Genomic DNA, 25,602 nt, shown 5'->3' on the forward strand with positions numbered 1-25,602 from the left:
AGTCGCGGTGTCTCCGGTCTTCATTGTAGAAAATCCGACGAATGTCTTGCGTTCGAAAGTCGTTCCGCAAAAAGCAACTTAGAGATCGCCCTGACTCGATAAGATTATAAGTAAAAGAAAGGCTTTCGAATTTTGGTTAGGGTCACCCCACGATTTCTAATCGACTGTCTCGGGTTTCGTAAATTGGAGACCCGAACGGATCGACCACGATCGAATCATATTCGCCGACGAATATTATTTATTTGGCTATTCGATGTTGTTAGCGATTATTGTACGACGCTACGTATTTCTAGCCGAGTTGATTCGTTCAAGAACGCAGAACATAACCGTCCATCCCATCTCTTGCTCTATACAGAGTTTCGGTTGACAAGAAATGTTATTTGAAACACGAACAGATCTAATTCGATAGAGATTATAATACTTAGGATTGGCGACTGGCAACGAAGGGGATTTCGTCCATCGCGCGAAACGATGCAAAGCTACGAAGCGATTATCTCAGAAAAGATAACCGATTGTGAGAAGTATTTAGAGTTCGGAATGTAGCGAGAGCAGAGTGACGGTGTGACGGATGCGGACTACGCCTATACATACATATGTATATATGTATACGCACTCGCAATCGGAAAGAGAGAAATCGAGGAAGAGGATAAGGGAAGAAAGGTAAAAAAGAAGTACGAAAGAGAAAAAAGGAGAGAAACATGTGCACGGTTCAAGTTCCTCGGTAAGATGGAAAGGCGTGCGACGCGTGTCCCAGACGGACGGCGTATCAAAGAATATTTGCCCTGTCAACACGCGGCTTAGCGCGGAAACGCCGCTGCGTCTAGAAAGGAACAACGATCGCTCGGAGCAAGATAATAGTAATGGAAATTATTACTTTGCTCTAATATTTTACGATCCAGCGCTTCCCTAGAATCGATACGTTATCTTCCAGACTTTTCCACGTGCATATAGATATGTCGTAGAGATGTACATGTATACTTCCGAGGCTCGGAAAACCGTTGTTTCGTCGTAACCGATCAAGGTGAGGTAATTGCGACGCAGGAAGTAACTTCAAATAATAGAACGAATACTTAGTTACAGATCCAGATCTCATCTTTATTGATTCTGACAATAAGATGAGAATAAGAACAGATCGACCTAATCATCTGTGAAACATGTTTTGACGACAAGTAATTCTAATATTAGAGATTCTTGTTTCTCGTTTGTTTCAGCCACAGCAAGATTGAAAGAACGGAACCTGATCGAATAGATTTGGCGCTCTCTTCTTAATCGCCGCTTAATCGAGCTAAAGAATGCCAGTCTCAACGTGTTCCAAATAACCAGAATTAATCGCAAACACGTTCGGAAGAAAATTGATCATGGACGTTGAGGTCAATTAGAACATCGCAGAATCTTGGGACTCTCGTCCACGATGAAAAGAAACAAAACGGAACGAAATGGTATACAGGAAGGAAAGGAATATTCACCTGCATCTGCAGCCAAGAGTAATCGATGTAGGTGGTTGTAGCGGCGGTGACGGCGCCGGCGACGCTGGAAGCGGACGAGATTTGCTGCCAGTTATCCTGACCGGTGCAGCCGAGTACCGGCAATCCGTCGGGCTGACCCCGATCCGGCACTATCTGATCGGCATACTGATAGGGTGGCTGAACCGTCGTCGGTTGTCCGCCGGAAGGCAAACTCGCTGGATGAGGATGAGGGTGCTGGGCCCCCGAGCCGGCACTGGCGGGCAAGCAGCACACGCTCACGTCCATCCGTGGTGGCGGAGAGTCGTAGAAACGTTGCTGCTCCGGCTCCGGCACCGGCTCCGGCTCCGGCTCCGGCAACGATTCGAACTGCTCCCAAATCGACCTCCCAAGGGTTAGCCCCCGCGGAACCATCCAATCTGAGACCCGGCACCTCTTGTTATATCTGTCGGTCGTACTTCGATATCAAGGATACCGATATGTCGCCCTACGCCTTGCTTTTGCCTTCCTGCCTCTTGCGCCCTGTAGCCGAAACACTATTTTGCGTCTTGGTTCGACCTTCTGTAGTCGTTACCCTTCCTCCATCGATTCAACGTTTCGTCGAAGATGGAGATCCTCTCGCGGTCATACTCGACGTGCACTGTCGTCCCCGTAGCAGAACACAGTATATCGATGCTATCCGATGCTACAGCCGATTAGTGGTACGATGTCACACCGCCGTCACGGTACTTTTTTCTTCGACGAAGGAACAAATTGAATAAGCTTCCCGACGAACGAAACAGCGGCTCATTTTTCCCGATGATCCTCTAGCTGGTTTCGCGCAACCCGACCCAGAATGATCGTCGCACGCGCGCACCTTGTCAATACTTGGACGTCACCACTGCCATCGCACCACTCTGCTTCTGTGTTTCCCTTCGAGTTCGGACAATCGACGATTCCTATTTGAACCGGAAACGGGTAACGGACGTCGTCGACGCGCACGTCGAGATCGCCGAATCATCGGCTCGCATCCCGTGATCGAAATCCATCATGCTGACAGCTCTTCTCTTGCATCGTCCTCGGTACGGTGTGTTCGGTCCTGCGGTCGACAATTTTCAGATTCAGATGTAAGCTCTCCAAAGGTTTGGAACCTCGAAAACAGAGAGCATAATGATGCCAACCGATTAACAGGACCAGCTATCGGGCCACGCGTTCTCCAAGTTGACTGTCTTCGGTATTGTAACAGATCGCTATTCGAGTTACTCGAATTTCACTAGCATCGATCGCTTTACAAGATTGCAGTTTCGTTGATACGCTGGCCTTAAAGACGGCACAGTTTTTACAGTTGACTATTTCGAAAAGCGCGCCTGCGCACACACTCACAGAATCGACCGATTTCGGACAGCATATAAGCGTTTTCGGAAACAAAACGATATCCGTTCGATGTCGAGAGTTCGTTCGACGGATGCAGATGCGGAAGCGACGGAGCGTCCTCGCATTTATACCACGACTTACGACGGCCCGGGGCCAATCTGTACATGAATTTTCGATTTTTGAGTGATGCACGAAATCCAAGGGGATGAATTTCAGACTCCTGTTAGCCCGTGAAATCACTGGTAACAAAACATATCGGGACGTATTAAAAACGCGTCGACAGCGGACGATCGACGACAACTCCGATATGGTCGCGCCTTATCGCGTTCACCGTCGACGCATGACAACCGGACACTCTTGGTCGCGATACGCGAATCTCGAAACGCACGGAAGAAAGAGGAAGAGGTGGAGAACGTGGCGACGTAGCAGAGGGAGAACGAACGGCAAGAGGAGGAAATGGACGTGCCAACGAATCTGAAGGTGGGGATGTTTGGGGTGGAGGTGGACGTGGAGGTGGAGTCACAGCCACAATCACAGCGATAGTCACAGTACAGTTACAGTCACAGTCACAGTCACAGTCACAGTCACGGTTAGAGTCAGAATCAGAATCACAGTCACAGTCACAGTTTTAGTCCCAATCAGAGAAGAAATGCCCGGAAGAAAAGTCGACTTGGCAATCGCAGTAAACGTTGTCTTAAAAGTTTAAGGGTGGCATTGACATCGACAACCAGCGGTGAGAACGAGTCCGAGAGAATACAAATTTTGGAAAAGTCCTGCGAACAACTGTGGAATAACGATATATATACAATGCGCGCCAACAATGTTGATTTGTTAGCGCGATGTACCCGCTACAGAGTACGAATACGTTCTCACCGATGACAGCGCGTGCTCCCCTTGACACGAGCCGCTCTTCTCTTTTTGCTCCCGACCACCTTCTCTCCCCCTCCCCCGCACTCTTTCTCTCTTTTTATTCTTTCAGCCACCGTTTACCACCCCTGCTGCCAACCACCTCCTTTCTGTCAGGACGCAGGGAACGAACGAGCTAACGGTGTACCCGATTTACAGGGGGAGGCTCCAATGTACCGAAACGTTGGAGAAGCAGTAGCAGCAGCAATGGCAAGGGTGGTGATGGTATAGTGGTGGTGGTAACGATGGTGGTGGCGAAGGTAGCAGCGATGGTAGTGGTGACGGCGACGGTGGTGGCAGTGGTGGCAGTAGCAGCGGCAGCGTCGACAACGACGACGACGGCCACGGAGGTGTCGACGAGCGATGGCAATGGAGAAGAAGAAACGACGATGGAGGTGGAGAAAAGGCAGTGGTAGTGGCAAATGCGAGGGTGGCGAACGCAACTGGTGCTCGTGACGAGATAGCGGTGCAGTCGGTATCGCGTACGCGCATGCGTGAACACGTGTCGTCAAGGCAACGGTTCCGGAGTAACTGCCCGGTGAACGCAGCCCTCCACGATCGGTGCTCTTTTCACTCTTTCACTCTCTCCGTCTCCCTCCTTCCCGATCTCCCGTTGGTCCGCCCTCGTCTCTCTCTCGCGTCTTGGTCGCGGTTCGGCTCCGTTGCTCCAAGCTCGCGTTTGCTCGTAAGCACTCGTGGCTCATGCTTCTGGCTCAGGCTCTGACTCGGGTTCTGGCTCAGGCTCTGGTTCTAGCTCTGGCTCAGGCTCAGACTCAGACTTTGGCTCTGGCTGGCTCACGCCTCGGGCGCGACCGATCCGTACAGTCTAGGCGGCCATCAAGCACGCCCCCGTCTCGTTCTGTACTCTCGACCGCTCTCCCAACCTCCCAACCCTCCCTTCTCTTCTTCCTCCTCTCTTCCGCCTTTTGCCCTTTTCGCCACGACGCGATCCTATACGATCTTATGCGGTGCGATACGATTCGATGTGACACACTCCTCTATTTCGTTTTCTGTCTCTCTCTTCAATGTTTCTTTGTATATTACTCTTAGCACACTCCCTCCTCGTCAACTCGTTTGTATTTTCTCCTCCTTTCTCTTCCCGCGCAGATCTCTCGCTCTTCCATTCTGTGCTTTCGTTTTCTCCTCGTTCCTCTCGAATAATCTTTCGCTCTCGTTCTCTGTTCCTTCTTCGCTTTCTGCCGCGACAGCCAGGAAACGGTATTACACGATTTACCATACACCATACCATGCAATACCATACGCAGGATATACGATTATCGGTATCAGGCAAAAACGCTATCGACGAACGTGTTGCGAATCCCCTCGATGACCCCTCTCCCGACATAACAATTTTATGAACATCAATATTCTGTTATCAGAAATTCTCTTTCTTTCTAGTCAAGTTTCGTGCATTTCGAAAGCTTTTCGGTAGAGACTAGACTGTACAAACAAGTATTCTCCAACCGTTTGAGTCCCGTTCTGACCGCAACTGTGAAATCTCGTCTTTGTCTGGTCCGCGTGGTTTTCTTCTCTCGATCTTCCTCTTGGACAACGGGAACAGTCATAGCCATTACGCCAACGCTCGTCTGACATCACCTTGGTACGATTAAAGTTACCTTATAGTTATGACTATAGTTACGTATTTACGCGTGTATTTTCTCTACTTAATCGCCTGTCATAGATCGCAAATTGACAGAATTTTCCCTATTGATCGCATCGCGAAAATTATTTCCGATAGATCGAGTGGATTCAGCGAAGTTTCGTACGCACGATTGTTCGCTAATGTTCGCACATTGTATCAATCGATAGAAATAGAATGGTGATCTTTGGGAAGATTGGTTATATTTTTTAATAGAATACAAACGAGAACATCGGTGAACGAACCCGATTACGTTTCCTGCTGAGTTTGGAGCAGTTTGAAGTGCGATGTTTTCGTTCTTGTATATACATACTGTGCATGATAATGCATGCAGCAACAAGCATCTCAAATCTCTCCCCTCCCACGATGCAGAGATTCCCTTTCTCTTTTAGATTGTGAAACGATTTTCTATCATGGCGCTTTAGCTCCGCGGATTTATTATATATGCAACGGGTTACGCAAATTACGACAAAGTGCAAATATTTCACATGACCTGCACCTGCATGACTCTCCTTTCTACGCGCGATCATTTAAGCAAACACGAGAATCGTAACGCGACGCGGTCTCACCGCGGATCTCTGATCCGACATGGGACTGGGATGCGGGACATAGGACAAGACCCGGTATCCTGGCTTTACATACATATGCACCGTACAAAACCTACAATCTTAGCTACAGCTGCTGTCGCAGTCCTATCATCCTCCAAATTGTCGAATATTATTCCCCATCTTACAAATTGAAAATTGTAGCTTACTAGGAATTCGGTAAGTTGGACAATCAGATATTGAAAGCGGTTCGATTGGTTTCTTACGATTCTCACGTTCTCGAAACAAATTAGTTTAAATAGTCTAAACTACATTTCAGCAACATTTGTACCATAAAAGTTCGTAGATATACTTTACTCTTTAAAGGCCATTTCGAATAAAAGTAAAACCTTTTCGCCGTTCGAGGTAAATATTTGTGATACTCGATGGAAATTAGAACAATATTTGCATGTTATGCATTTCAATCAAAGCCCCATCAAGTTGTACAAATGACTAACCGCTAGAATTCGAGTTAATATCTGTGGTTGTCCCCCACTATCAGGACGGAAGCAACACAACTTATGAATGGAAGTACATTCTGATTGGTTACCTTCGATACCCAATGGCTGGTTGTACGCAGTTTCCTGCTGCGCAAATCCACGGCAAATAATCACAGCTAACGACATTAGCGAAACAGGGTAAAGATGAAAGACGAAACAACTATGAAACCGTTTTGAGCTTCCAACTCTATCACTCCTATTCCTAACGTATCGTTTGAATGTTCGTTTGTCGTTTTGTTGAATCGACAACTATAATTTCCCAAATCCAAGATCGTGCTCCTGACGATGCGATGACCCGTCGTGAACGACAGTACCAAGACGGAAGAAATATTCTTTTATACATCATAGATTTCTAGTTATCGAGTTTTAGCGAACAAAAATAACTTTGTTCTTCTTTATTTTGTAACAATATAAATTTCTCGAGATTATTATATTATTATTTCATTTCTCATTCTGTCGTTATGGAAATTCTTTAAACATTCCTCAATCTAATCCTAATCTACTCTGTTCAAACATGATTATCATGAACGAATGAGATTAGAATTCACAAATGCAAATTTCTTTTTCAATCTCCAATCACGAATTTGAAATCTTCGAATTTCAAATTACACAATAAATCAAAAAATTTCTAGGAATCAAAGAAAAGCATGAAGTATGAAAAAAGAAACCACATGCTTTCAAAAAGTTATAGAATATCTTTTATAAATAGTGTATCAGGGACTACTATAATTGTAAGAATAACTGCTCGTATACATTATGTACATATGAATTGTATGAGTTCGGTTCATTCCCGTCAGCTAAAATGCGAATAGAAGAATATGTAGCAAATACCAATCAGCAATTATTGACCCGCTAACGTATGGTAAGTATAGGTAAGAGATGTCGGTAACGTTCTTATGAGAGAGAAGCGGCATTCTGATGGGCACGTCGAGGTGATGCAAAGATGACACCTCAACACTCTCGATAGTTCTACAGGAAATCGTACTCTCGTATTCTATATTTTGCCAACATTTATTAAATCTCCATTAAATCACGTACCATCAGTTCTTATGAAATTGTTATTTCTATTCTGTTTATCAGTAAGATAAACAGAACATATATTCAACAGAGACATAATTGATTGTGTGTTTCAATTTATTATTTATTATATGATACATCATAGATGTATATTTTATGAAGATGAAAAACTAAAAATAACTATAGCTACCACAGACACGTTGCTTTTTTTAAACCAAGATATTCTATCTCATATTTTCCATATTAAAATTTGAATCATCCTCTAATAGTTCTGTATCTTCGGCAGATTTCTTCTGTTTCACAGGCTGCTGGCTAAAAATTAAATTTTATTTCATAAAATTCAACGTATCTATGTTTTCTTTTCATCAAATTCCTATTTCATTTATACCTTTGATAATATGGCATTTGTCCATAATAATGTCCTCTGTTTTGTTTTCGCAATTCCTCATAAGTTACATGTTGCTTTAAGTTAATTGGTTTTTCTATTCCAAGTGTATCGTTACTGATGTCACTGTTGTCATCAGAGAATTTGTTACCTTAAAACAAAATAAATTGGAATATTTCTAATATCTAAAAAGCTATCTGATTACATTAGCACTTACTATCGTTATCGAAGCTTGCATCATAATTGCTTGATGTTGCTTGATCATCACTCCAAAGTGTGTTAGATTCAATGTTCTCCATATTGTGATCTTTTTCTCTAAACTCAAATTAAATTCGTTTATAAAAACTAAAATTAGTTAGAAGACAACTAAGAATTCATAATACCTTGACATAGCATTTAATTTAGCTCTCATTAATTCTGAGAACTCAGGCACGTATTTCCTTGCACAGGTTCCTGCATATGTAAATCTCCCTAGATTGTATCCCATTATTCCAAAACTTATACTTATTACTTTCCCCATTATACCCATTTTTCTATGATTAGAGATTGCGTTCACAGATAATAAGGATATTAAACCCATAGGAATACCACCATAGTAGATAGCTTCGCCTCTCATACAATTTTTATATGCTTCTTTAGATTCCGATGACACTTGGATCTACAACATAACAACGACTTATAAATTTCATTTTAAATATTTGAACATTTGTTTTTTGTTATATTATAAAACAAAATTGTATACAAGTAGTATCAAATTTGATTTTTATAATTTACCGATTCGTACGCAGGAAAGTCTAATGTAGTCACTGATTGTGCATTCATATTGGTAATTAAAATCAAATTATTTATAAAAACTTAATCACGTGTAAAATAACGAATACATTATTGAATGTTATCAAAAAGAGTTATTCTAAATACGGTATGTCATACTGCACAGTAACACCACCAACGGCGTCTACCGTAAACTATATACGTATCATACACGCATATATGATGTGCACTATGCATACATATATACACATGAGCATATAATATGCCAAAGAATATGTATGTACCACGCACATTTACATATGCATTTTCTTAGAATCCTTTTGTAGGTAAATTTACTTACATGAAATTTTTAAACAAAATTCACTTATCGATAAGTATAATTTATGTATATTAATTTTCTTTGAGAACTAAAGTATGTACGTACATTTATTTACAAAGATATGTATCTACTATATTTTATTCGATTAATTCGTCATAAAAGAATTAAATTCATGTTTCAATATCATATGTATATCAAAATGAAAATGCATATGCGTATAAATATATACTTCTAATCGAAAGTACATTATATATAATTACATAGTACATACATAAGTACACAGTATATGTTTATATTCATTCATATCATATAAGTATATTACTATTTGTAAGACTGAATATAATAGCAAAATAAAGTTAATTATGTGCAAAACGATATTTAATTTGAATATGATTCAATAATGTTAAAACAAACAATATTTACTCATATCATTTAATAACTTAAAAATAGTATTTCAAGCAATCGCATAATTTAGGTTTAACACGTTCGTATACATATATGCGACTTATGCAGAAGTTTATTCTCACCTATATGTTAATTTAATAAGTATGGAAGCTTAATATTATATTGCATCTTACGAGCAAAATATCTCGTCTACTTTATTCTATTTATTTATTTGTTATTCTTGCTATTATTAATTCTAATATTACTATTTTAATCTTTCTTTGTACTTGTTAATAAAAACTATTGTTAAATTAATATTAGAATTATTAAAATCTCTCAATTACATAACAGTTTGAAAATTGCAGTTTCTCTTACAATATTTTTGAAAATTAAATTATATTAAATATACAAATTGCATATTATTTACATATATACACAGGTTCCAAAAATACTCTACACACGTACATTGTTTACCAGAACTTATATCCTGCAAATTTTCCATTCTCACTTATGAACAAGATGAAAATGTATAGAACAACATATGTTACACCTATAAGTTAAAAAGGGGGAATAGTGCTAATGAAGCAGCACCAGTCCACTATAAAAGTGGCTGCAACGAAATAGGCAGTACTGTTGAAAATGTCGTGTAACAGTGAAATGAAACACGATGTTAGAGTCTCTGCAGTATTTTATTCAATATTATTATTTTTATATATATCTGTGCAGTTCTGTGTAACATTACCTGTAGACAGTGAAGATTATAGCACAACAGCTACAACATTAATCCAAAATTCAACGGATGATAATTTGTAAGATTTTATAATTTTAAGTCTTCCTTTTATAGAGTACACATATATATATATGTGTAATGTACATCATACACAGATTTAATAACTTATAATCATTTTTGCTATAGATACGTTATAAAGGCTGTGGTATATGAAATTGGAATTTTAACAGATGCAAATAACACAAGCGATGAAGTTACAGAAAGGTAATGTAAGAAGAAACCTTTTATATCAGATAAAATTATAATTTCAATAATTTCTGATTTACAATATCAAATGAAAACATTATATTTACCTTCCTTAATCTATGCTTTGGTATGCAATGCTTAAAATATTCACATAAAAACAAAAATTATATTAAAATGACCTTATGTTTTTTTTATTTTGTTCGCAGACAAGATGTCAAAATTTCTTTCTACAATCCACTAAATAAGAGCACTGGACCCTAAAATGAATATGAAAGAAAAAGTAGGTTGAAAATGCATAAGAATGTAATTATTTGTTGAATATAGGTGATAGCTTTTAAATTAATATCATATTTATTTTGTTGTAATAAGATAGTATTATTGTTATTAATAATGTATGTAAATTCGTACCATGAATACATGTTTACAATGGTAATAAAATGATGATTTAATTGGAAGAAAGTAAAGAATTTTTAACTAATTTAAAATAAATTAATATTCCAAAACTATCCTTCTGAAGAATTATAATCTATAAATATTTCATTTAAATGTACCCACTATATTCATTTCTTACTGGTATTGAAGTTATCTACAATTACCAACAACTGACTTTGTCTAATAGTTCGATTGTTATGTTACTGAACTAATTAGTGCTGAGCAAAGTTTCAAGATTTTAACACTAGAGGTGCAAAATCACTGGTGCAATTTACTGTCTTTAAGTCTCAGGCTCAAGTTCAGGCTATAGCATGACGTAGGATTCATACAGATATTGCATGCAATGCTTTATTTTGTCTGTATAGAAAATGCTCTGATACAAAACGTCAGCTAGTAAACCACATCTGAGAAAAGTGTGTCTGAAGTGGTCAACTTTACAGTATAGCCAGTTTTTAAAAGTAAATTGTACCGTGCAAATTATTTTTAAAGACTGCACATAATTTTATAGCAAATTTTAGTGTAGTCTCCGAAAATGCTCTATCTTTATCATGTGTAGTTAATTCCGAGCCCTGGCTTAGAGCAATACATATATATGTTAAATCTGCAAGATTGACAAAAAGTATGAATTAGAATGATTAGAACATAATAAAGACAAACAAAAATTAACCATAGTTATGGAATTATTCGGAAAAACCAGTTACATGTAAAATAAATACATGGTAACTCTGTAAAGTATAATTTAATTAATAATAATAGTATTTAATAATAAACTTCACTTAACAATTAATTATGTTTTACAATTTTGTCATTTTTTTATATGATATCAATGCAGTAAATTTTCTTGAACAAACCTGTCTCCTTGGTCTATTTTTTGAATCTCCAGTTTTGTCATAATTAATCTTTTTGCGGCGATTCTGTATTGTACATGTAGGAGAAACCTGCTAGTTTGAAATGAAATGGATGCGCAAGTTGTAAATTAACGACATCGATAAGGTTATGCGCGGTTCGGAAATAGTGTAAGACTTGAAACCACGTGCACCGTGCACGTGTACGTACATTCCTATTGCATGTTCCTGTGCAATAAACAATAGATGAAAATATGTGGTTGATTCAGATAGATTTACAATTACTTTATTTAGTAGTTTAATTTCGAAATGTTTTCAACATTATTAATGCGTGTTTGTACTAAAAAGACAAATCACCACGTCAAAAACTTCATTATAAAACAATACTATCATAGAGAATCTAAAAAGCCTACGCTTAATATCTCTTATTTGAATTTGAAACAGTTTTTTAAAGAAAGATCTCTATCCATAACAGATGGTCATACTTGTATCACATTAGACTGTCCAATATGCAGCAATGCAAAAAAATGCTCAAAACTTTACATAAACAAAACAACAGGTACATTCTGTTCTTTTTTAAAGTGTTTTAGGAATAATTTTGTATATACAGGTAAAATTAATAATAATAATTTTAGGTTTTTTTATATGCACTAAATGTAAGCACAATGGCTCTTGGGAAATACTAGACAAATTTTTATTATTAGAAAAATCAGGTAAAAAATTCAAGGAATTTAATGAATTGAAAGCAAATTTACAAGTAGAAAAGAGTTTCAACAAAGAATGGGAAAATATAAAGAAAAACTGTCAAAATATTAAGGATTTAACCATAGAAGAATATAATACTTTACTTAATGACTTTGTATTTCCGGTAAAAATCTGAAGTAAAGCTTAAATTTTTTTGTAACTGTGCATGACAACTTAAAATGTAATTCTTTTTCTAGCCAGTGTCATCAGAAGATTTAAGTCAGTTGAACTGTATTTACGAAAAAGCATCATGTACATTGCATTTTCCATTGGTAGGGCTAAATGATTCCATCGTTGGGTATAAGTCCCTTACAACAAATTCAGTAGTAGTGCAAACAATTCCTGCTTCTGGAGTTAGTGGTTGTATTAAATACAAACAACAAAGTAGTAGAAATGATAATACTGCTGTAGTTGTAGGAACAATACAAGATTTATTGGCTCTGGTGTTGCAAAAATCAGCAAGTACAATTATCTGTCTTCCATACAATTTGCAACACCTACCTCAAGAATTACTACCATGTATGGAATCTTACAAAAAATTAATTTTGTGGTTTGAGAATGACGAGACAAGTTGGTACACTGTTAAACAATTTGCGAAGAAATTAAATGAAGAAAGATGTTATTTTGTGAGACCAACAGATTCACAACCTCAACCAAGATACGCAGAAAAATTGGGTTACAATTTGAAAGACATTCTTCAAAATGCGCAATCTGTGTGGCATAAGAGCATAACTACATTTGAACAACTAAGAGAAGAAGTGTTAAGTGATATACAAAATGTTGACAAAGTACAAGGTGTGAAATGGAAAAGATTCCCAATCCTAAACAAGATATTACGGGGCCACAGAAGAGGAGAATTTACAGTTTTAACAGGACCAACTGGTAGTTTGTCCAGACACTATCAAATTTTTTAAGTTGCACTTTTTATAATAGATATTGATATACTGTTTTTTTCTTGTCAGGATGTGGCAAGACCACATTTATGAGTGAGTATTCTTTAGATTTAGCAATGCAAGGTGTTAATACGTTATGGGGTAGTTTTGAAATAAGGAATGCACGATTAGCAAGAACCATGTTACAACAGATGGCAGGAGTACCTTTGGATGAACATCTTGAAAATTTTCACACTTACGCGGATATGTTTCAAAAATTACCAATCTATTTCATGACATTTCATGGTCAACAAAGTATTAAAGTTGTAATGGATGTAAGTATATAGTAGCAAACAGTTGTTAAATGACTTTGCATTGATTAAACAAAATTAAAAGCATTGGTATCTCTGCAGGCAGTCGAACATGCGACTTACATTCACGACATAGCTCATTTAATAATTGATAATCTTCAATTTATGATGGGAAACTCAGATGACTCTAAATTCATGGACAGGTATTGAAATATTTTTACGCGTTAGACAGAAATATGTTTGCAACAAATAATATTAGGATCTCGTAGATTTTGGAAACAAGATGACATAATTTCAAGATTCAGAAATTTTGCTACTAAACGTAATTGTCATGTGACTTTAATAATACATCCAAGAAAAGAACGTACTGACGAAGAATTAACAACGTCCTCGATTTTTGGAAGCGCTAAAGCGAGTCAGGAAGCAGATAACGTTCTTATTATTCAAGATAAAAGACTGAACAGCATCCGAGGCAAAAAATATTTACAAGTATGAGACTAAAAAAAATGTTTCGTCAGTTTGTAGTAATTTGTTATACAATATGAAATAAATTAGTAAAGAAACTTGTACTCGTAGGTGGCAAAGAATAGATACAGCGGTGATTTAGGAATCATGGCGTTAGATTTTGTAAAATCCGGTCTCAGCTATTCATCAAAAATGAAACAAAGAGAAGACAACTTGTATGAAGGAAAATCTTTAGTGGAGAAGTCGGTGAAGTAATAGGTTATCAAAACACTTTTTATGATTGATATTGAACAAATCTAATTTTGTTGCATGTGTTCTATGGTTGAATGAAATAATAAAACCAGTATCTCGTACTAAATAATATTGAAATGTAGAATAAAGTCTGTATTTTGTAAATAAATATTTGTAAATAAATAAATAAATTATACATATGATACATATAAATGTATATGAATATATATGATTCTGTTGAACAAAACTTTCCAAACAATTTTCTCTGATTCTGGTCAATGTATGAAACTAATTTAAATTTGTATATTTGAGGAATTTCTGATTATTTCAATAAATTGTGGTAATCGCATCGTTAATAAGGGTAGTTCACCATTTTACCGACTACCCACAGTGCAGCAACTGGACCTCGACATATCCATACGACCGCCATAAGCATGAGCATATATAAACAACAGTCATGTACTTTTTGGCGTGGGTGATGGGTAATCAAATTTGATAAGAAATGGTAAAGCAATAAACGAGAGACCGTAGAGTAAGCATCAAATGTAGAGTTCATGCCTGTGTCTTTGGTGTATATGCATGTATTAACCCGTAAGAATTTTATAATAGTTAAGGAGAAATAACGAAGACATAATCGTCTGAGAAATGGGATCAGTAAATAATGTGTTCATTTCTTTTATTCTTACTGTTGTGTTTTCCATAACCTATTGCGAAGATTTGAAAAAGCCGACAGTTTTAATATCAATTTTAGTACGAAATAAGGCACATACATTGCCATACTTTTTAACCTTCTTAGAACAGCTAAATTATCCAAAAGACCGGATACATTTGTGGTAAGTATATTTTGTGTAATTTCACTTTTTCTCTAAAATGAAACAATAGTCCAAATATAATCTATGTGCATAGATCAAACGTTTAAAAAATACACTTCGAAGTTCGTTGAGCTCCCAAAATATGATGTTCGTTGTGTAAGACACATAAATTGTAAATTTAACAAACATGAATATATTCGTTTATTTATCTTAACAGATCTAAGCACTATGTTCATATAGTAAAGGGCAAAACGATACACCTTTTTAAAACAATACAATTTTTTTAAAAGCGGCTTAAATGATTTTTTTTTTTATAAGTGTTAAACAAACTATTTCACTATACAATAACTAAAATACTTTTTTTTTCATTTTGCTATTGATTGAAATAAAAATGATATAAAAAGATCTCGTTTTTTCACTTTGTTAAATGAGCCGAATTTATTTCAAGTAATAGCAAAATTAAAAAAAAATTATTTTAGTTATTCTAAAGTGAAATAGTCCTTCTAACATTTACAAAAAATTCAAGTTGTTTAGACGAGTTTCAAAAACGTTATACTGTTTTAAACTTTGTATGGACACTTTTGCTCCTTGTATGTATGTCCAAAAATATATGTATATAGTTTGCTATGATGCATAGAACTTAGACAATTAGAATGCAACATTTAATTTCTGTCTTCGGAAATTAATTATGCGCGAAAAATAAGTGATAAAGTTGATTAAACAGTTAGTAAAAGGTTACCTTTTTTAAAGTATATACAGCGATAATAACATCGATAATTCCATTGAAATCCTGTCTACGTGGATAGATAACAGAGTTAACGAATATCATGGAATCGATACAGATTTTAATGAAAAATCAATCGGCTTTGAAGACGAAGATGGTGTCGCTGATTGGTCAATCCAAAGATTTCTACACGTAATAAATTTGCGCGAAAAAGGCCTTAACGCAGGAAGGCAGCTTTGGGCAGACTTTGTTTTGGTATTTAAATACATATTTCCATATTACATATGCATATTATTGTAATTCTATACGTTTATTATATTTTATAATTGCAGATGCTCGACGCGGATGTTTTTCTAACGAATCCAAATATTCTCGATAAATTTGTTTTAAAAAATGAGATTGTAGCCAGTCCATTATTAAAATCAGATGGCATGTACGGTAATTTCTGGACTGGAATGGACACCTATTATTATTTTCTTGAAACGGAAGAATATAAAAAACTATTGTTTCGCGAGGAAACGGGATGTTTCAAAGTGCCAATGATTCACAGCGCGGTTTTTATAAATTTGCGAAAATCCATTTCAGATCGTTTATCTTACGACCCGCGTTACTTAAATCAATATGATGGCCCTACAGACGACATTATAAGCTTCGCTGTTGGAGCCAACAAGTCTGGTATATCATCTTCATACTGCAATTTTAAATAATCTTGATTCGATTACAATCGTAATCGAGTTCGGTCTTTTTTGTGTACGAAGTTATATGCACGATTCGATTCAGTTACTGTTTATCATTATAGGTATACCATTATTTATCTGTAACGACGAAGATTATGGATTTATCACGGTGCCGTTGGAGAAAGGAGAAACGATCACGGACGATTTAGAGTACTTGACCAATATTAAAGTGGAAATATTAAGTATGTCGATAGGTCCAATGAAATTACTATTTAGGAAGATAATAAATGGACTGAACGTTTAACAAATTGGCATTATATTTTGTAATTAAATGCATTTTCTGTATTTTACTAGACAATGGTAACCTTACGATATCAAAAGATCTTGAACGATACGTTCAGTATCCTATAGAAGGTACATTAGGAGTCAATCAAATTTATATGATAAATCTTTTAAGAAGACCAGATCGAAGAACCAGAATGTATCGACTTTTCAAGGAACTCAGTATTCATGTGCAAACTGTTGATGCTATTGATGGAAGGTAAGTTGGAAAATTGTAGTAGTATTTAGAATCTATACTAATGTAATGTTAGAAAAAATTTTGGTAGAAATTAGCAATCAGCTGCATTTATGGATAAGGTATTGGCTTAATACAGTTTCCATAATGTTTGATACATTATTGCATTTATTTATATAGGACATTAAAGCAATCAATTCTAAGTGATTTAGGTGTGGAAGTAATGCCAGAATACTCTGATCCCTATCACGATAGGTAAGTTTGTTGTACAATTATGCCGTAAAATTAAAATAATAGTAGAATTTCGACTATTGGTAACGACAATATTTTCAGACCAATGACTATGGGAGAAATTGGTTGTTTCTTAAGTCATTACATTATTTGGAGCGAGGTAATTTGAAATCAGATGGAACGACTTACTTTAATCAAATTGTTTTCTATTGCTCACATGTTGTAGTAAGCTTGTATTAAATTATTAGGTGATAGAAAATGACTTTGAAACAGTTATAATCTTGGAAGACGATGTTCGCTTCGAACCGTTTTTCCGACAAAAGTTAAAGTATATACTAACTGAGCTTGATAATCTTAATATCGTGTGGGATTTGGTGTAAGTATTGTTTAATGTCTAATAAAACTGCGCCGCACTTCTCATGTGAAATATACGAGTATCGCGGTACGAATTGCATATCTCGTTATAGATATTTAGGAAGGAAAAGATTAATGGAAGACGCTGAACCCTCTATTGAAGGATCAAAATACTTAGTACGTGCTGCTTATAGTTATTGGACATTAGGATATATCTTATCGAGAAGCGGAGCAAAAAAACTTGTAGAAGCAGAACCACTTAAAAGATTAGTGCCTGTTGATGAATATCTTCCCATATTAGCCAACACGCATCCTAAGTATGAAATATAAAGATGTTGTCAAATGAGCTTATTACTACAATTTTCGCTTATTTATTAACATAATAATTTGTTTTTTTATGCAATAGAAAAGAGTGGAAAGAACACTACCCGAAACGAGATTTGATAATCCTCTCTGCAAATCCTTTGTTAATTCATCCGACTCATTATACCGGCGATGAAGGATACATCAGCGATACAGAAAACTCGACGATCATATTTCTGGATGAAAGCACAAGTAAATCCAAAGAACGAGAAGAACTATAAGTGCCATAAAAATTGTATGTTTTGACCTATATGGAACAAGAATGAAAAGAAATATGTACTGTCATTTTAATCAAATCGTAAATAATTGCATGATGCATAATTCACTACCATGTAAATCTTTAAAATCTAAGAACATAAGAATATAAACGATAACGGAGAAAATATATTTTTTTATAATGTATTTATAATCTTGTAATATTTGATATACTGATTAAAAAACAATTTCAATATCCTCATTTTGCATTTACAATAACAGCTTAGTAAGACTTCTATCTTTTTTCGATTACTTTACAATACAACACAAGACCCAAGCAAGCTGTAAATCAACTATTTATACATAACGCAATTTTACTGCTAATAATTTATTTCTTATGCACATAAGAAACTTTTTTCCCCTCTGTAACTTCGCACTGGGTTTCCTGAACAACGTGATGTTATAGAGAGAATACAACTGTTTCGTACATTGAGTGCACGGCTTAATCTGTATCTGAGCTTTATCGCCATAAACGAGGTGTGGTTTATTGAAATCGAGTACGTACCAAGTGCCGAGTTTCGGATTTCCAGTTAAAGCAAGTTTAAATTAAAACTAATAGCAACTAAATACAGATACACACGATGATCGGTCGTCTTCCCGCGTGTGTAATTGATGTAGGTACAGGGTAAGTAAATTTTCTAATTTCACATTATTTAACCCCGGCAAAAATAAATAGGCTAGGACGTGACTAACTCATGACACATGACATTTCCTACGCCTGATAAACAATTATGAGAAAATGGATTCGATTATACACTTATTTAATAAACTATTAATTATAGTTATTTTTATTTTATTTTGATATTGTATAAGAACAATATATTTCCGGGTTTATATTGAACTGAAAATACAAATGATGCACATGACATATGACATAAATGTATTTACACCCATCTTATGCATAGGAAGCTTTAAATTAATGTTAGAACAGAAAAATAATATTTGTTCATGTTTTCCAAAGTTATACAAAGCTGGGCTTTGCTGGCAACAAAGAACCTCAACTTATGATACCATCAGCAATTGCTATAAAAGAAACTCCAAAAGTTGGAGATAATAATGCCAGAAGAATTACCAAAGGTGTCGAGGATTTGGATGCCTATATTGGAGACGAAGCTTTTGAAGCTACTGGATATTCTGTGAAAGTATGCATTGTTAATTATGTGTGAATGATATGGTTGATTTCTTATCTAGGTATTTTTCAGTATTCGTGTACAAGTGTGTCTTATAATATAGGTCAAGATATTGTTCCATGTTCATGAAACAATAAATTTTTGTGGAGTTATAACATGAGATTTTATATGACTCAACTTAATATAAGAAAGAAATGCTATTTTAAAGATCTAATAACTTCCATCCATGAAATATAGTATTACTTGATATTAATTGTTTTGCTATTTTTTTGTTTAGTATCCAGTTAGACATGGACTGGTAGAAGATTGGGATTTGATGGAAAAATTTCTGCAGCAATGCATTTTCAAATACCTCAGAGCAGAACCAGAGGATCATTACTTTTTGCTTACAGAACCACCATTAAACACTCCTGAAAACAGAGAATACACTGCAGAGATAATGTTTGAATCATTTAATGTACCAGGCCTTTATATTGCAGTACAAGCTGTATTAGCGCTAGCTGCCTCTTGGGCAGCTAAAAGTGTAGAAGAAAGAACACTAACAGGAGTTGTAGTTGACAGTGGAGATGGAGTAACACACGTAATACCAGTGGTAAGCATAGTGATACAAATGTATTCAGTTTGCATTATATTATATAATATTTGTTTATAACATTCATGGTTTTCTAGGCAGAAGGTTTCGTTATTGGAAGCTGTATAAAACATATTCCTATTGCTGGACGCGATATAACGTACTTTATACAGAGTTTATTGAGAGAACGCGAAATTGGAATACCACCTGAACAATCGTTAGAAACAGCAAAAGCGATAAAAGAAAAACATTGTTATATATGTCCCGATATTTCGAAGGAATTTGCTAAATATGACAGCGATTCCTCTAAACTAAAAAAATATGAAGGTATCAACAGTATTACTAAACAACCTTTCGTTGTCGATGTCGGCTATGAGAGGTTTCTCGGACCAGAAATATTTTTTCATCCCGAAGTACGTTCAAACTTTAAATTCGAATTTTTATTAACAATAAAATGAGTCAACAAATTCCCTTTTATCTTTTTAGTTTTCTAATCCAGACTTTACAACACCGTTGAGCGAAATTGTGGATGACGTGATACAAAATTGCCCCATAGATGTGAGAAGACCATTGTATAATAATATTGTTCTGTCCGGGGGATCTACAATGTTTAAAGATTTTGGCAGGCGATTGCAACGCGACATAAAACGTATTGTTGACGCACGTCTTAAACTTAGCGATACGTTAAGTGGAACTCATATTACGGTAAGATGCGGATGTGAGAATTAAATGATTTAGAAAATCAATGTATCGAAATGAAAGTGTGGCTAATGGAAACATGTGCTAAATATTATTATCTTTCTTTCAGCCGAAACCAATAGATGTTCACGTTATTTCACATCATAAGCAACGTTGCGCTGTATGGTACGGCGGTGCGCTATTAGCCAGCGATCCTGAATTTTACACGGTTTGCCATACCAAAAAAACTTACCTAGAATACGGTCCAGGCATATGTCGTTATAATCCTGTATTTCATAGTATGGTGTAAAATAAATAAAAATACATGTAACTTGAACGAAGCGACATTACAAGCAAACTAACAGTCGGAAGTTTTAATAACTTATTCCGATCTTAAATTTTTCACTTATAATTATATTTCATGAGATAGACCGGGTCTTTATGTCATAGATACGTAACTAATAACTACAAGAATTCCGGAGAACGCCCAAACTTATACTAATAAACGCACACGAAAATATTTTCATGCTCATCCGTTATTACATATGTACATTATCGTATAAGGAGACATATTTGCATTTAATAAACACGAAGGAAAATTAATGACAACAACAGACGTTCCATTGCAAGTAACGATTAAAAGTAATGGAGACAATTATCATTGTATAGATCTGTACATAAAATAAGTATGAAAAAATAATAATTGTTTTTTAATGAACGACGTTCACAAAATTATTTACATGGTCCCGTTCTAAATATTAGTCGCTTTTAAATCAAAATAATATTCAAAAACAATTTTTGCAACAATTTAGTTTTATTAATTTATTAATGAACATACATTTTTTATACGTATTTACACTTTTTCAAAAACGTAATATCATGATTGTTTACAAAATTCCATAAAAATCAGAACAATATATATATATATAACATTGTACAAGCAATCGATGTACAATATTGTAAAGATATTATATATGTATATACATATATATGCATATATGTATATATATATACATACATATTGAAAGTATACATATGTACAGATATATATATGTATACATACACATATAGTATACATATATTAAACATAATCAGTATATTAAGATACAAATACATAGGAAAGAATGTTAAGAATTTTACAATGTTCGCTTTTAGAAGTAAATATTACCCAATATGAAATGTATATCATTTTCAGAAAAGTAGTTACTGCGGCAAAAATATGTATACATATATATTATTTTTCGTTTCTGATATTATATTCAAAGTGAAATTTCTTTTCTTAATTGCTCTACATCATAACAGCGCTTTACGTTTGCTCGTTGTTATCATAACTAAAAATATGAAATATAATCGGTTGCTACTTAAATATAATTATATTTTCAAGTCAAAAAATTTCAACATGACAAATACTTACAGTAAATTTAGACCATCAAGGGCGACGACTACAACTTCATCATTAAAGTTTGATACTAAGGATGAAATAAAAACAGACAAAGCATTGTAACTTAAACTTGTTGATCTTGTGTTTGGTGCTGGTCTTTTATAAATATCGATACTATCAGTAGGTGGCAGTGGATCATGCGATAGTACAGATCCATTGTTTTGTACCTATAAAATACATGGAAAAGAATGTAATCAAATTACACATTGTACGAGACAGTTATGCAGTTTCTTGTTTCTTATACCTCTGGAACGTTTACGGTAACATCTTTTATATCGGACAATATTATATGTCTTAAAACATTCTTTGGTAATAAACCGTGGTACTGCTCACTTCGTTTTCGTTCACAATATTTTATATAAACATCTTTACTGTCGACTCGATTTATTACAGCATGCACATTTTCACGTAACCACGGTAAAAGATCTGCATCTGTCCATAAACGAAAACTACGTGCCACATAATGTTGCTCTAATTTTTCTAAAGCTGGTATGGTTGAAGCTTTATTTTTAAAAAACTCGTGATTCCGTACCTGTAAAGTTATTTGTTCCAGTATTCAACTTAAAAAAAACATTTTATTATTACGACGGTACCTTTTCGTCGGTCTGTATATTGCATTTGTTCAACAAGAGCATTAAAACTTCTGGGAACATTAGTAAAGCATCCTGTAAAAGTACGCTGGCGAATGTTTCGTCACCCAAATGAAAATATGCTAATGCTAAGCTGTACGCTATATTCGGTAATTGCGTTAGATGCGTTGTACCATCCCAAAGGTCACAAAATTCTATAAACCATTCATATTCTTTTGCTCTTAAAGCATAATAGTCAATAGTAAGAACCACAGCTAGCGGATCACGTTCTGGATCAAGAGATAAAAGTAATTTACAAAATTCCAAGCTTGTTCTGAAATATAAAATTTTGTATAGAAATGTAAATGCAAGAATGAAATCAACATAAGTATGTTGTCTTTTTACCGATAACAAGCTCGTCCGCCAACAAAATTCATATGCTTGAACAGAGTGATGAATAAAGCGCGATTCTGTTGTTTTCTATAATCTAGCCTACTGAGACCAGTTGTAAGATTAAACAGTGGATGGAAAGCGCATTCCAAGCAGTATAATGCTCGTTCTGTGAATTCTGCGGCCATTGCCAAATCTTCATTGAGTTCACAAATCTCTGCTAATTGTAACAGTGCATCAACATGATAAGAATGTGCATTTATTATGTTCTGAAACACAGTAAATTTGTTTTAAGACTAGAATTTTCTTTTAAAAAATTGAAAAGAAAGTAGTATGACTTACAACAATATTTTCAGGATTTAAGCTTTCAACAGCTTCCAAGAATTTTAATTGAACCTGTCTATAGGATGGACCATGTTCATATACAAAATATTGAACATTACCAGTAGCTGTCATAGTATGGTCCAGTGACATAGAAAGACCAGATTTATTGATTGGTGGCCAATTGTCTCTGGCCGATACTAACCATGTTTTCTTCAAATGACCCAAACGAGGCCTGTTTCTTCTGTTACTATGAATATTATAATTCAATTACATTTATGTATTCTATGAGTGTATAATTATATGTGAAGTACATATTGCCATACATACTTCTGCTCGGCTTGTACTGTTTTACTACCAAATATTCTTTTAAGTTCATTGTATGGATTTAAATGTTTATGTTGCACTAGCAAAATATCTTCTTTAGATCGTTGCTCTACCCACTGTTTATTATTCGTGTCTTGAGTACTACAACCTGGATGCGGTTCTCCAAGTAGTTCATTCACTTCCCTTATGCATCTTTCAATTTCATCTGTGGATTCTTGAGGAGTAGAAACTTCTATATCTGCCTTTCTTTGCTTTGTTTTCCTTTTTTTACGTTTAATCTCAACTTTAGTATCTTCTTCAACAATTTGTTCTTCGTTTTCTTTTTCTGCAGTTTCAGAATCTTGATTTAACTAAAAAAGAAAGCATGATATATCTATTGATACCTTAGGATTGACGAAATAGAATACATCAAAACAATTGGATAACCAAGAAGGTCAATAAGTGCGCAAGGAAAAGGGCATTAAAACTTTTTAAAAAATGAAAAACTTACTACGTCAAATAAATTGAATGTCTTAGATTTTACGTCACGTATCATTAAATTCTCTGCATCGCTCTCGCTTTCACTATCTTTCTCTGGTAATGCATCACCTCCATACACTTTTTTCATATATCGTGTAGACATATTTAATGGAATTAGATGTCAATATGGTCGAAATTTTGTAATAAATATTTAATTTAAAAGTAATAAACTTTAATCGCTAGTTTTCTTCTGAATTCTTTAAATTCCCTTTGAAATCTAAACTATTTGCCACTTGTCAATTTTCTTACACAAGCATGTATCTCTACGATAACGAACACAGTTACTGTAATAACATAGTTTAAACCATTGCTATTTGCTATTCTTTATGTACTTATTGTACGTACGTATACATATGTACAGTAATGTTGCTTATTTTATCCTCTAAGGTGGCGCGCACATCCTCATCAATTTCCGCAGTTGTATAGATCCTGTCTCAACACTTAATTGTCAGCTAATCAGAGCCAACAAAATTTCTGTATCAAATCTCCCTAACGGTTCAAGCTGCAACTTGCAGGCGTGCAAGAGAAAGACCTTGTTACGTTATCACGTTTCATGAGCGACGCGAACATAGTCACTAGTTTATATTACGACCGCGCTATTAGACTATACGCTTTCAATTTATGGCGACAAGAGGGAAGTTCGAATGTAAATACAAATTTATATCGTATATTTATATAGAGATACAGTATCGGCCGAGAGGAATAACTGAGAATATGTAAAGAGATAATGAGAGAGTTCCCACGAAATTCTTCGTTAAGCATTTTTTTAATCTAGCGAGACTAATCGAGGAATGTAGAGAAAGTCACGTAGCCTCTCGTAAGACCCTCTCCGATTTCACGTGAACTAGACAAGTCACAATAGCAAACCCGGATCTCTCAAGTACAGGAGGTCGTAAATCTTTAGACAAGGACTTCTCGGAACCCTCTCTGACCTCTCTCTCTTACTCAGTCCTCGAGCCGAAATCTTCGCGCGCGGCACACCCGCACAATGCTAGTTTCGGCGGGCTTTTCACCCCTGCGCGCTCGACTCCCGCGCACTCCCATCCGCATGCGCACCGTCGAACCACCAATCATCTTCGAGCTGCAACCGGAAGACGGACCGGCCGACAAATCAACGTCCAGCAAATTCACCAGCGCCCAGCTAATTTTCCTATTGGCTAACGAAGGAGGGAAGGAAAAGAAGCTGGAAGAAAATGCAGAACTCCACGGAAAACCTCAGACTTTATTCGACAGTCAAAGAAAGTACATCTTAGAGCTCTATAAATAAAGTACCGTTTGTTTAAAGTATCCAGTGTTTGTACATCTTTCTACAACCTTTCACGAGCAGAGCGGTTCAGCGCTCCACGGGCAACCGAACCACATCGAATTCCCTGCACTAAACAATTCAGACCGTAACACACTATATACTTCAGCACTTCTCTAGGCCGCAGCTTGATCCATTACCGAGGTTGTTATATCAATTTTCTTCAGCCTGATTGGCTGACTACTCACTGCTAAGCAGACTCCATTACTCTACTGCCAATATT

The 25,602-nt window shown here is 35.6% G+C and overlaps 7 protein-coding genes across 13 annotated transcripts in view; 4 read left to right on the top strand and 3 right to left on the bottom strand.

The window, feature by feature from the left end:
* LOC144472995 (uncharacterized) overlaps positions 1-3,176 on the bottom strand; it is a 41,625-nt gene extending 38,449 nt beyond the window's left edge. For both annotated transcript variants that reach the window (XM_078186504.1, XM_078186503.1), the window contains exon 1: positions 1,467-3,176. In XM_078186504.1, coding sequence (XP_078042630.1) covers positions 1,467-1,877 — 411 coding nt within the window. In that variant the 5' untranslated portion in view covers positions 1,878-3,176. The remainder of the gene's footprint in view (positions 1-1,466) is intronic.
* Positions 3,177-7,485: 4,309 nt separating this feature from the next.
* LOC144472417 (uncharacterized) lies at positions 7,486-11,734 on the bottom strand. Of its 2 annotated transcripts, none has more exons than XM_078185484.1 (5): positions 11,581-11,734; positions 8,231-8,505; positions 8,065-8,162; positions 7,851-7,998; positions 7,486-7,774 (listed from the first exon to the last, which is right to left on the bottom strand). In XM_078185484.1, exons 2-5 carry the CDS (start codon positions 8,461-8,463, stop codon positions 7,687-7,689), a joined length of 567 nt encoding a protein of 188 aa, XP_078041610.1. In that variant the 5' UTR covers positions 8,464-8,505; positions 11,581-11,734; the 3' UTR covers positions 7,486-7,686. The 2 variants fall into 2 exon arrangements, with proteins under 2 accessions (XP_078041610.1, XP_078041609.1); XM_078185483.1 differs by lacking the exon at positions 11,581-11,734 and adding an exon at positions 8,622-8,790.
* LOC144472418 (uncharacterized) lies at positions 9,691-10,770 on the top strand. Its single transcript, XM_078185485.1, has 3 exons — positions 9,691-10,130; positions 10,238-10,315; positions 10,504-10,770. Exons 1-3 carry the CDS (start codon positions 9,961-9,963, stop codon positions 10,556-10,558), a joined length of 303 nt encoding a protein of 100 aa, XP_078041611.1. The 5' UTR covers positions 9,691-9,960; the 3' UTR covers positions 10,559-10,770.
* A 22-nt stretch (positions 11,735-11,756) lies between the features above and the next one.
* Positions 11,757-14,381, top strand: Mtdna-helicase (mitochondrial DNA helicase). 3 transcript variants are annotated; one of them, XM_078185477.1, is made up of 8 exons: positions 11,757-12,133; positions 12,210-12,442; positions 12,516-13,200; positions 13,281-13,304; positions 13,383-13,525; positions 13,604-13,704; positions 13,771-13,990; positions 14,078-14,381. In XM_078185477.1, exons 1-8 carry the CDS (start codon positions 11,884-11,886, stop codon positions 14,219-14,221), a joined length of 1,800 nt encoding a protein of 599 aa, XP_078041603.1. In that variant the 5' UTR covers positions 11,757-11,883; the 3' UTR covers positions 14,222-14,381. The 3 variants fall into 3 exon arrangements, with proteins under 3 accessions (XP_078041603.1, XP_078041602.1, XP_078041604.1); XM_078185476.1 differs by having other exon boundaries at positions 13,281-13,525; positions 14,078-14,375; XM_078185478.1 differs by lacking the exon at positions 14,078-14,381 and having other exon boundaries at positions 13,281-13,525; positions 13,761-13,891.
* Positions 14,382-14,626: 245 nt separating this feature from the next.
* Positions 14,627-18,272, top strand: LOC144472415 (glycosyltransferase 25 family member). Of its 2 annotated transcripts, XM_078185480.1 has the most exons (11): positions 14,627-14,729; positions 14,807-15,030; positions 15,760-15,988; positions 16,066-16,408; positions 16,533-16,652; positions 16,765-16,951; positions 17,108-17,182; positions 17,261-17,318; positions 17,407-17,534; positions 17,626-17,829; positions 17,919-18,272. In XM_078185480.1, the coding sequence occupies exons 2-11, from the start codon at positions 14,843-14,845 to the stop codon at positions 18,094-18,096; spliced, it is 1,710 nt and encodes a 569-aa protein (XP_078041606.1). In that variant the 5' UTR covers positions 14,627-14,729; positions 14,807-14,842; the 3' UTR covers positions 18,097-18,272. The 2 variants fall into 2 exon arrangements, with proteins under 2 accessions (XP_078041606.1, XP_078041605.1); XM_078185479.1 differs by having other exon boundaries at positions 14,662-15,030.
* Positions 18,273-18,598: 326 nt separating this feature from the next.
* Arp3 (Actin-related protein 3) lies at positions 18,599-21,227 on the top strand. The gene is made up of 6 exons (XM_078186032.1): positions 18,599-18,755; positions 19,092-19,272; positions 19,538-19,852; positions 19,930-20,244; positions 20,318-20,536; positions 20,640-21,227. The coding sequence occupies exons 1-6, from the start codon at positions 18,712-18,714 to the stop codon at positions 20,817-20,819; spliced, it is 1,254 nt and encodes a 417-aa protein (XP_078042158.1). The 5' UTR covers positions 18,599-18,711; the 3' UTR covers positions 20,820-21,227.
* A 161-nt stretch (positions 21,228-21,388) lies between these two features.
* Nulp1 (Nuclear localized protein 1) lies at positions 21,389-24,424 on the bottom strand. 2 transcript variants are annotated; one of them, XM_078186031.1, is made up of 8 exons: positions 24,048-24,424; positions 23,561-23,907; positions 23,252-23,474; positions 22,925-23,178; positions 22,544-22,853; positions 22,195-22,482; positions 21,924-22,117; positions 21,389-21,840 (listed from the first exon to the last, which is right to left on the bottom strand). In XM_078186031.1, exons 1-8 carry the CDS (start codon positions 24,177-24,179, stop codon positions 21,816-21,818), a joined length of 1,773 nt encoding a protein of 590 aa, XP_078042157.1. In that variant the 5' UTR covers positions 24,180-24,424; the 3' UTR covers positions 21,389-21,815. The 2 variants fall into 2 exon arrangements, with proteins under 2 accessions (XP_078042157.1, XP_078042156.1); XM_078186030.1 differs by having other exon boundaries at positions 21,391-21,840; positions 23,252-23,480; positions 24,048-24,422.
* Positions 24,425-25,602: the final 1,178 nt, after the last annotated feature.

Source organism: Augochlora pura, chromosome 7 (assembly GCF_028453695.1).
Source record: "Augochlora pura isolate Apur16 chromosome 7, APUR_v2.2.1, whole genome shotgun sequence".
NCBI classification, from domain to species: Eukaryota; Metazoa; Arthropoda; class Insecta; order Hymenoptera; family Halictidae; genus Augochlora; species Augochlora pura.